General features: G+C 43.1%; 1 protein-coding gene across 1 annotated transcript; it reads left to right on the top strand.

Annotated features, from left to right (window-relative positions):
* The first annotated feature begins 280 nt into the window (after window positions 1-280).
* Window positions 281-10,904, top strand: LOC147249649 (uncharacterized). Its single transcript, XM_086224143.1, has 5 exons — window positions 281-494; window positions 3,605-3,889; window positions 5,937-6,497; window positions 7,024-7,237; window positions 10,206-10,904. Exons 2-5 carry the CDS (start codon window positions 3,616-3,618, stop codon window positions 10,444-10,446), a joined length of 1,290 nt encoding a protein of 429 aa, XP_086080269.1. The 5' UTR covers window positions 281-494; window positions 3,605-3,615; the 3' UTR covers window positions 10,447-10,904.
* The last annotated feature ends 371 nt before the right edge of the window (window positions 10,905-11,275 follow it).

Here is an 11,275-nt window from a genome sequence, read left to right as displayed (position 1 = left end):
TATCAATACATCATCAGGCTGCGTATAAATACCGGAGGGTCGCTGGTTTAGTTGGATCTTAAATATTTATATTCCTGTTTAGATAAACTGCTGGGAGATGGATGCGACTGTCAGCATTGAATCTGAAGGTAAACTGAAAGTGAGTGCAGACACCCCCCCCCCCCACACACACACACACACACCTCACCACCTCCTCCTCCTCCTCCCTCCTCCTCCTCCTCCTCCGCTTTATTTGCTCCATATGGTGTTTGACATGGTACCCAGGACAGAAAAAAAAACCTGTGTGGGCGGAGGAAAAGCCTAGTATTTTGTCCGTCCTGAAATTTGATTCAGAAGTTCGGGATCCTGGAAGACAAAAAGCAAACGGAGGGGGAGGGAAGAAAGGCGCAGAAGGACGGAGGAGGGCTTTTTTTGTTTTGTTTGTTTTTATTTATTTTTTGTTTTAAGAGCGACAAGAATAAACTCGCCAAACAGTCTGCGACCTCCGAGAAAAAGTAAGTTCATTTATTCGAGTCCTGTTTCTAATTAACTCTCAGAAAGGCATTTTCATGGCTCTCATTGCTTCATTCGTCTGTGAGATCTCACTGAGCGGCTCTAATTGCTGCTGAATGGGCACAAATAGAAGATTTCATTGACTTTGCGCTGCGGTTATGATTTTTTACGCGCAGATTTGATTGCGGGTTTTTTTCGCTCTTTCTCTCTCACTCCCCCCTGTCTTTCACGTTTTTTGTTTATCAGTTAAGAAGTCTTTCACCAGTCGGGACCAGACGTTGTTTGTCGTGTGGAAGAAGAAGAGTTGTAAAACGTGCTTGAAAGAGTCGCACAGCAGCGGGAGAAAGTTATTTTTTCAGCGGGGAGTAGAAGCACATTGCCCCCCTGCGCGCGTTTCCACATCCACGCCAGCTAATAACACCCGAGATTTATTCCCCTACGACCTCAAAGCGCCACCGCTCCTAATTGCGCTCTATACATGGTAACGTCCGCATTTGTTTTGAGAAAGATCCTCGCTGCAGATTTGGCGTGCCTACTGCGCCACAGTTGGGTATGCGCCAAAAAAAAAAATGCTCCAAATTCAATCTGCAGATGTTGATGAGAGTCACCATTTGAAGTTAAACCAAAGTGGGTTTTTTTTTATTGGCGTTAACATGGATTTGGCGCAAGTTCCAGTTAAAATACGCAGAATAAATGCTTCTAGCCCCCCCCCCCAAAAAAAAAGATAAATAGGCCAAAAGAAAGATAACTACAATATTGGAAGTAGCCTTTTCAGTTCATTTACTTAGAGAAAAATAGCAGTCATAAACCATAAGGACGCTCCAGGCAAAGCCCTGTAATTAATCAAATAAATGTGCATGAATTACAGGTAAATATCTGAGTAAAATAGAAGTTACCAATGGTGGTAGGAGCCTCTCCAGATCATTTACTGAAGGAAAAGAAGTCTCAGTACAAAATGAGGACAATATTCCTTTAAAAAAATCACTGGGCACAAGTGTGCAGTAACAGAGTAGAAATAGTCTGGTAAAAATACACCAACACTTCTCCTTTTTCATAAGCAATATATACAATAACAGCTATAATGTAGATCAAATATGAACAAGAAATAAAGATGAAACAGCACAAACAAAGATAGATCGTGAAAATATTTCCACTCTATTTTACTCATTTCTTTACTTACCTAATTACTAAAAAAAAATTAAAAAAAAAGCGTCTGAGTACTTTTACGTCTCTCAAAACGTCTCGTGAAAATTCTTCAAATCATAGAAGGAAAATCATGCACAGCCAACCGCCATGACCTGGGGAGAGCAGGTTGCTGTTTTTCTAATTATTATGCTGATTTTCCATGTTAAAAAAAGATAAACTGATGTTTAGGAATAAACCTTTACAGAGCTGAAACCTCAATCCTAGTCCCGGAGTGTGAAAATGGGAAGGCTGAGTCACCTTCTTAACTGGTGCAGTGATCGATTTGAAACATTTTGTTTTCAGGAATATTCTGGGAAATCTGATTATTCCCTTTCTTCCAAGTAGTTGGGAAGATTAATTCTCATCTTATATCTAGAGCTGATTAGCTTAGGCTTGCATGAAAACACCAGCCTGACGATTCCAGCTGAAGCGGCTGGCAGACTGTGATTTACTCCATAATCAAGCGTGAACCAGTGTTTTTCCCCTCAGTTCCCGTCAAGCTGTTTAAAAGATAAAAGAAATTCTCCGCACCAGTAGGATTTAAAATTTACTCATGCATTTCCCATTGTGCAGCTACAGGTCATGTGATATCACAAATCATCCAATCACAACGACATGACCCGCCCCTTTATCTAATGCAGTGGCCCTTGTTTGAGGGGCCGTAGGCTGTGCGATGTCACAAAACCTCTTTGACTGCTTTTATCACCTGATGGGTTTCAAGAGACGACATCAAAGCTCTCAGACCCTTTAGACTTCCAACTCAGACCTGAACTTCAATGACACACCAGCAACGCACACGGCAGATTTTTAAAGATGAAAACATCGTCCCCAGAGCCGGGCGAGAGGCGAGATGCCCTTAGAGACCTGCTGATTGCTTGCTAGCTTAGCGTGATGAATGGAAGTGGATGGGCAGGCTAGCATTCATCTATTTTTCTCCTTCAGCTTCCAAAACCAGTAGTTTTTCCTCCTTTGTGTTCTGGTTCAGAGAGATCAGGCTCAGGATCTTAATTTCTTCAGTAATCCTCCTCATGCTCTCTCACAGAGTCGGCCATGTTTGGTAGCAGCAGTCACTCTTAGTTGGCAGCATTTGATTTGTTGGCGGAAGTTTTGAGGTGTCAAAAAGTGTATTTCACCCAAAGTTGTGTTGTCTTTCGCTTAGCCAAAGCTAGGCAGGCAGACAGTTAGAGAGAGAGATAGGCAGACAGACAGATAGGCAGACAGACAGATAGATAGACATGCAGACATCGACGTTTTGCGTATTCAACTTCGTCTGTCACACTCAAGCTGCCACCTGCCATTGTATCACAGGCAGCTAACCGTCTTAATGTCAGCCTAACGTGTTACGTTAATTGACATCAACGTGTGAAGGTTTTGTACAAAGAAAACTGATGACAGTTCAAACCTGCAGCGCAGGGTCAGCAGAGGAAGATAAACTCTGGCATCCTGTCAGCCAGGATTGAGGGACAACAACCTCAAATCAACATTGGCTTCCTCTATTTTCATCACCCCTCCCTCCGATAACCTAACCCATTTAACATCAGTCCTCATGGTGTCTAAAAGTAGGGCTGCAGCTCAGTCGGCTAATTAATGTCTTGATGAATCTAATAATAGTTTTTCCCCGTGAAGAAAACTGAGAGCCTAACATTTGAAAAAGGCATAAAGCCTCAAAATATTCACTTTACCATCAAACTAGAGAAGGAAAAGTGTCCAGTCTTTACATTTGAGGTGCTGTAAACAAACGTAATTCATTCCCGTTCAAAAACAAACTTGAGAAGGTAGGACGTGCGGGGAAGGTGTGATAAACGAAGGTCTGTAAAGAGAAAGCAAACAGGGGTTGAGGTTTTTAACTGTGTCATCTGATTTGGCTCATATGTGACTTTACGGCTCTTGGTGGTTTGGTGTTTCTAACGTGTTTGGCTGCTCTCAGGCTGTGTGACTATGAGCACCTCCGGGCTTCAGGCCACTGATCGGCAGAACGTCAAGGAGCTCGACAGCATGAAGGAGTCCATCAGTGACATCATCAACCAGCTCCAGGACATCGACCCCACCAGGCTTTCCTTCTCCCCCTTCCTGGACCTGGACACTCAGATCTGCTTGGCGCCAGTGTCAGACAGTCCTGAGTCTTCGGTGGAGGAGCTCCACTCGTCCTCCCACTCCGTCTCCGGCTCCCAGCATTCCCTTGAACCGCCACCAGCAACCAATCAGCCAAAGAGTGAGTTATTACTGCTGCTTTTTATTGGCTGATGGTGCTGTAGCATATGAAGGGAGCCAAGAGCAAATTAGCGAAGGCCACTTCAGTTGAAAATGAGTCCCAACTGGATCCAAAGAGGTTTGAGAGTCCAGATAATTCACGGTGACAAAATCAGTCCACAGACAGACATATAAACCCTCACCATTGTGCTAAAATACACAGTCGATGTCTCTCGAACCAGATGTTGACACACGTGCACACACATACGGGGACACAAACGGCGAAAACAATGAATGACACTTCTTGTTACCCTAAAATAAAGTAACTTCAAAATCAGATTCTGGTTATGAGTGAAGAATCTCTGTCGAATGTGGGGGGGGGTTGAGGAGAGGAAGTGAAATTTTGTGTGAGGTTGGAATAGCAGCAGCCAGTCGTGTGTGAACAGGAAAGCATGTGGAAGGATGGCACACATCAGCAGAAGCGCATAATAAAAACTAGAAAGCACTCAGAGAGAGAGAAACGCTGCAGGCAGCGATGAGCGTAGCGTGTCTTCCTCGTAGGGAAGGTTGATGGTGAAACCTGGCCATGTTTGGATTTTGCAGGAAGTAGCAGATTAACGCTGCACTGCGGTACAAATATCACTTCCCGCGTCCGTCACGTGGTGCTAAAGAACACTCACATTCTATATGTTATGTTGTTGTACATCGCATGAAAACACTTGGTCTTTTTTATGTTAGTTCCACCAGACTTACTTCCCTTAACCACTAGGTGGTGCTATAAATAATCGGCTTTAAAAACTGAATCTATTCTTCCTTGACCTCTCCACCATGGTTTGGAAAGAATCGGTTTGTTTTATTTTGTGTAATCCTGGGAACAAACGGCTCCAAAAATAAGACCTTCATGGTGGAGGAAACTGTACAAAGTACACGTGCAGTACCTCAATGATTCCCTCATGCAAAATAAGGTGCAGTAACAGTAAATACAGCGGCCCGAAGTGCGTAGTTAAACGAGAGAAATAAAGCGAAAGCTGAGAGCTGGTTAGCAAGTCAGACTGGATTTATTACCCTAAACGTTCTGTCTGGGTTCATCTGTCTGCCTCCAGATGTTTAAAGGAAATTTAGAAATCAACTCTGTTGGATATTAAAGAAAAAACTTTGTCAGTTCAACAAGATGAACGCGACTAGGCAGGAAACGCTCAGCTGTTTTAAATCAAATGGATAAACTCAAAGTTTTGATGATTTTACACAAATAAAGTCGAAAGTGTCTCTTAGTGCTTTTTTTGTCCATCATTGCCAGTGGCCAACAGTAAATCTGTAGAAGCATTTTGTTGTATTACTTTTGTTATATACATTTTAGTTCTAAGCTGGACACCTTTTTTTTTTTTTTTTAGCATTGTGTGTACTTCTCACTGGGGCCAATTACATTTCAAATCAAGGATCTGTACTTTGTACTTCACTCCATTTGCGTTTCCCAGTATTATTTCTTCACTGAAATCCAGGTTATCGTGCTCAAAAAAGTGAGGGTAAATTATAACACGGAAATTATGATTTCACACACTGCCTTCATGTGACTGTTTCTCTATTTTCCTATCTGTTCCCTCAAGATCAATCATGAAGTCAAATTGTACTTTGTGTACTTTCAGACATTGGAGAGGTTCAACTTTATGACTCTGTAAATTCTGTCATGAAAACTTTTGGAACTTTGAACTGTACTTTCATTTAAGTGCGGGAGCTCATCCACCTCTGATTATGTGTGTGTTCTTAAATAATTTTATGTTCAGCTAAATAATCCAAGTATTCCATCATGGGAGAAATACTTTGTTGTTGTTCAGTACAAACAGGGGCTGATGGGAAGTGACAGAGTTTAGAAGAGAGGTGGGTCCAAGAATATTTTCAGGTCCCTGGTAGGTCGAGCCGACTTTGTTCTCACGCCTGCACAATGTTAAACTAGCTCCTGTTTGTACTGAGGACATAAAGCAGTAAATGCCTGTCGAGTTTAAGGCTGCAGTCGATTGCTTTGAGTTTCTGGTTTTGGACGCTTCATTGAAATGTTGCTTTGGTTTGAACAGGCTCTGCTTCCTGCCACCAGCAGCCCTGCGACGGCCTCCCAGAGGAGCGGACGAGAGCAGACGAGACAGAGGAGGGAGAGCTGGATCAAACTCTTTCCAGTCCGATCATCACAGCACACAATTTGGACGCTGCCACGGAAAACTGCATCAGCAGTCCAACGCCGGCCTCTCAGGGAGACCTTCCCAATGGCACAGACATGCCAAGATGGAGTCCAGAATCCACTAATCTGGACTGTTCTGTGGACGAGGGTCGACCTCTGATAGGCCCACCACCGGAGAGCGTGGAGCTGACTGTGTGGAGCTCAGAGGGGCGGGGAGAGACTTGTGAGGCTGCAGAGGAGGCATCAGATGGCGGGCGATGCTGCTGCCGGTGCAAATGCTGTCAGAGTGGCCGCGTTCCTGCTTTCCTCTCTGTGCTGGCGTCTCTTCTGTGTGCAGCTGGAATCCTCTATGGACTCTATTTCTACGTCCACATCAAACCCCCCTACTGCCCCGACATGGCCAGCCGCGTCATTTTCACCCTCTGCTGCTGTGCAGTGGCCGCCATCCCCATCCTACTTGGTACGCGTCAAACACCTGACATTGAAAGACAAATGAGAGATAAGGATTAGAGGAGGATTTGGTTTGTCTGGCCGCCTCGTCCTGGAATGTTCAATGTCTCCTGTCCCCTTTAATTTCATGCTTTTTCAACCTCAATGCTGCCTCGTCAAGCCTCTGGGGAGAAGCATAATTTCCTTCTGCTACACGTAGCTTTAAATGGAAACTACAATAAGAAGTTCCCTCATCTCCCAGGCTGTAGCCTCATTGTTGCTAAGTATTTTAATAACGTCCCAACCTGCGCAATCAGGACGGGACAGGAGGGCAGAGAGCAGAAACCGTCCAAACTAACCATTTTCCTGTCACCAGTTTGTCAAGCTGATGACAAACAGAACCGAGTGTCTGCATGCAGGCCCTCTGTATTCAAATGAAGACATTACAAAAACAAAGTCAGACCAAATCAAGTCCAGCAAGGAGTCGCTCGTGTGGATTGGAAAGATGGCTCAGATTCAAGGTACTAACTGACTTATTTCTCTTGTATCCCTCCCAGCGATGCTCTTGAACGCAGCGTGCCAGTTCTGCACCGGCTCACTCAATCTGCAGGAGCCATTTCCCAGAAGGCGGGCGGCTCAGCAGCTGTTTGTCACGGCGTCCTTGGAGCTGCTACTCCTCTACGTCCTCAACCTTGTCGTTATGGCTGCGTTGCTGCCTCAAGACGAACTCAAACTGGTACCAATACTGGTGGCCGTGTTCATCCTAGGAAGGTGAGGCCTCATGAATCACACACCTAAACCAGCTCGGATCTTATTTCATCCAGCTGTGATTTTTGAAACGCTTAACACATAAAAAAAAGTTTCACATTAAGTGAAAATGAAGACATGAAATATGTTCTAACTTTAACCACATCAAGTAAAATGCTACAGTGACAGAGTTCACAGCTAAATACCAGTCAGGATACTGCAGTATTTCATCTTGGAGGTGGCAGTTGTTTAGGGCTTCACACGCTCTCTCACCACTCTCCCAATTTTGTGTGTTAGGATGCTAAAATAAGCGTAGCAATCAGTGGTGGTAGAATATGGAAAATCTATCATCGAGTAAAATTACTCCCATAACTTTTTTTTACTAGTCTCCCTCTTTTTTGATATATTTTTTTGGGGGTGTTGGGTGATTGCTGGTGCAACAACAACAACAACAACAACAACCATAATAATAATAATAATAATATTAAAAATCAGCACTTGGTGAAACTGTTCTGTGAAACAAAGAAGGTGAGGTTGAATTCAACTCATAAGGATGGATGAATATGAAATTGATTATGAAAATTTAAAAAGGGGAAATTAAAATATGTTATAAACAGTGTTAGGACAGAAAAAGTAACATGCAAGGTTCCATCAACAAACTCCTCTCTTGTTACTACCCACCACTGAGCATACTTTGTTTGCAGTTATCCATGTCAGTACAAAATACATCTAGGCAGGATGGAACGGTCTTTAGTTGAGCTTTTTCTTGGTCATAACAACCCAAAATGTCACTCAAATTAAACAAAATGTTTTGCTTCATTTCATCCAGAGGAGGACTTGAATGTCTGGACCAAGTTTACCTTGTCTGGGATAATTTAGAAAAAAACAGGAATCTCTTTCAAATGGACTCGAGTTAAGACAGATTTTACTTTTATAGCCTAAAATCACAAAAATCACAAGGTCCAACACCCCCCAGTCCTTCTTAGAACCTTGGCTCAAATGAGGAATAACTACCAAAAAAAAAAATTCAACAGAAAAAAAGCAAATCACAGTATGTACAACGTTTAATGACAAACATTCTGATCCATGTAAATAATGAAACATATATGATGGATCCTAACGAGGGCTTCAAGCATGGGACCACCTCTCCCTCTACGAGACACAGCTCAGAGGCAACAGAGGCTCAAAAAAATGTGAGGAAGTCTGAATAGAACCGCCAGAGAAGGAGAAGCATGTACTTTTGATAGACAGAGAAAGAGAAATTTGTGGAGTGTAAAACAAAAATGAGAGGTTATGGATCCCAGAGGACGTTGGAACAGCTTCGGGTGTCATCAGGACCACACGACGTCCTCTCAGCCGTGCTGACATGGCTGAGCGGACAAATCCCAGAGAGAGAAACAGAGGGAAGAGCAGCTCAAGGAGACGAACGGAAACAAAACAGGAGGTTAGAGAGATTCAGCAGCTATTATGAAGTTAACAATTTTATTCTCGTCCAGAGGACAAATATAGACTATAGTTTCCTGGAGTTAAGAGATACCTTGAGACTGGGACCGACTCAGTTAAAGGATGATGTTGGCAGCTCCGTGAGGCCTCAACTGAACTGAGAACAACCACTAATCAAAGGTTAAGGTGAACAGATGAACTACTCACTAATTTCCATCAAATCACTAGATTTCATAGTAATTCGTCCGTCACTGTCGTGGCGGCACTAGAGAAACCTTCGGAGTCCGCGAAGAACTGTACGAAGTTTCATCCGATAGTTGCGATATTTCAGCCAGGACTGCAGTTGTGGCCTGACCGGCAGGCTTCACACGACCAAAACCACTGTCAGCGAGGCCAGAGAGAAGTAGCAGTGTAGTTCAGAGCAGCAGTTTGTGGCTTAGAGAAGTAAAATCATCCACTTTTTTTTTTTTTTTTAAATCTCCAACTATGAATATTGATTTATGCAACAGTTTTTCCTTCCTTACTCAGTCCTCTTGAAAACTTTCAGACTTTTCATCCTTTTGACCTTTAACATTGAGTCCACGTTGGTGATCTACATTAAAATAACATTTTTATTAACTTTAAAATGCTACCGGTGAGCTAATCAGATAATACAGGGTTTAAAGAGCACACTGACTTTTTTCTTGTTGTTTTTTTAGGAAACACACTTATTGTCCATCTTCCCCAGAGTCGAAAAGAAGCAGGTAGATGCCCCTCTCTCTCCTCTGAGTGTGCAGTAGGGTGCTGAGACCCACAGATGTTCTTGTTAGCTTAGCGCAGTGATTTGTTTTGGGTGTTAAATGTTAACATACCTCAGTCAAATGTAATCAAATAAGTATGGTTCTTGTTCTTGGATCTTGTTTCATCCAGAGGTAATTCTCCTCAACCTTCTCCTACAAAATTGACTTTGATAAGTCGCAGCAGTTACTCTTTTCTTCTATGTGTCAGATCCTAAAATTACAATGTCTCATCATTTGGAATTGTTTCATACAGCACGTTGTGCGCAACCCGTGTTATACAATGTCAGGCAAACACTGTTTTGCGCAGATGTGTGTTTTATGACTTAAGCCAGAGGTACACTAACCTGCCCAACCGCTACCGTTCTTTGTGCTAAGCTAGCTAGCAGTCAACTGGTCTCTGTGGGTCTCACCAAGTCACACACGGAGCAGAGACGGGTATCTATCTCCTTTTCTGGCTCTGGGGAGGATGGACGATATGCATATTTCCAAAAACTGGATGTGTTCCTTTAATATGTCGCAAAAAGGGCTATTTTGCTTCAGATACAGTACGAATACTTTCATACTTGACGTACATTTTGTTTACTGAATGCAGAACATTAACTTATAATTTTGCGTTCTTACACTGGAACATTTACTTAAGTGAAAGATCAGAATGCTGCTACTGGTTTAACCGTAATCTAGCTTCCCACAACACGTGTCAGGGAGCTTGCGAATGTTTATCAATGAGGTTTAAACTTGATCTGTTTTGTCGGGTTTTTTTCCCCTTACAGGCTTATTTACTGGCTCAGCCTGAATGTGTGCAGCTCGTGGCGAGGCTTCGGCTCCGGCCTGACCGTCTTCCCGCTCCTTGCTATGGTGGCTCTCAATTTGTTCCTCATGTACACCCTGAATCTCAAAGAGCCACTTTTTGGCTCCCAGGACGTCCTCTATAATCAGGTCACCCCATCTTCCTGGTCAGGGGAGACATCACAGAGCCCGAGTGGCAAACCAGACTTCCTGGATGCTCAGTGAGAAGCTTTCTTCTTTCAAAGGAGGAGATCTTTCCAAAAATAAGTCATTCCTGTGGTCTGCAGTCCAGCACAGCTACACACGCTGCCACTATAACCTCCAAGTCTGTGACGGCTTAACTTGTATTTCTGCTGCTCCTTTGCAGGACTTCTTAAAAATGTGGATTCATGCTTATTATCTAGAGCTCTTTCTCTGCTTTTGGCGGGGGACGCCTTTGAACAATGATCCAGTCTTAAAAACACGTGTCCTTTTAAGCTCTTCCAGTGCCTATATTTAATGTTTGGAATTCTTAAGTACTTAAATGCTCTGATATATGTATATGTATATGTATATGTATATGGCTGAATTGGGTTTGACCTTAAAACATGAGCAAAGCATCTTCACTCCTCAGACTTGATTATTTTAATTGTTCAAAAAGTTTGTACATGATAATGGCAGAATAAAAGCCGTTTATAAAAGTGTCCTTCTGTCTCTGCTGCTGGGTTTTCAGTTGACTGGGTTTTTGCTCTGACTAAGCAGCTATTCCTGGACAAACTGCAGTGTGTGTTTGCAGCGCTGAGAGCATGTTATCACATAATGACAGTCCCAGCGCTGCTCTCATCTCCACCCTGCTGGCGTCCTCGCTGCTGCCGATGTTGCTCTCTTGGTTTGTGGCACCAAAACAAGGCCAAAACAGGATGCGACAGATGGTTTCGCTCTTTTTCAAGAGATTAATGAGCTGCCAGAATTACTATAATTAAAGCCAATTTATCGAGCGGCAGTTATAACAGGCTCAAACTTTCTCTACTTGTGGAAAGAAATGCTCCTTTCACAATAAACTCTGCGCAGACAT

This window comes from Aulostomus chinensis, chromosome 14, assembly GCF_037954235.1.
Source record: "Aulostomus chinensis isolate RoL2024-O1b breed Wild chromosome 14, RoL_Achi_v1.0, whole genome shotgun sequence".
NCBI classification, from domain to species: Eukaryota; Metazoa; Chordata; class Actinopteri; order Syngnathiformes; family Aulostomidae; genus Aulostomus; species Aulostomus chinensis.
This window is presented reverse-complemented; position numbering and strand designations above follow the sequence as displayed.

Coding starts and splice junctions, on each gene's coding strand:
- LOC147249649 (XM_086224143.1), top strand. CDS start 3,616: ATGAGCACCTCCGGGCTTCAGGCCACTGATCGGCAGAACGTCAAGGAG. Junction 3,890..5,936: donor AGCAACCAATCAGCCAAAGA/GTGAGTTATTAC, acceptor TGGTTTGAACAG/GCTCTGCTTCCTGCCACCAG. Junction 7,238..10,205: donor GCCGTGTTCATCCTAGGAAG/GTGAGGCCTCAT, acceptor TTCCCCTTACAG/GCTTATTTACTGGCTCAGCC.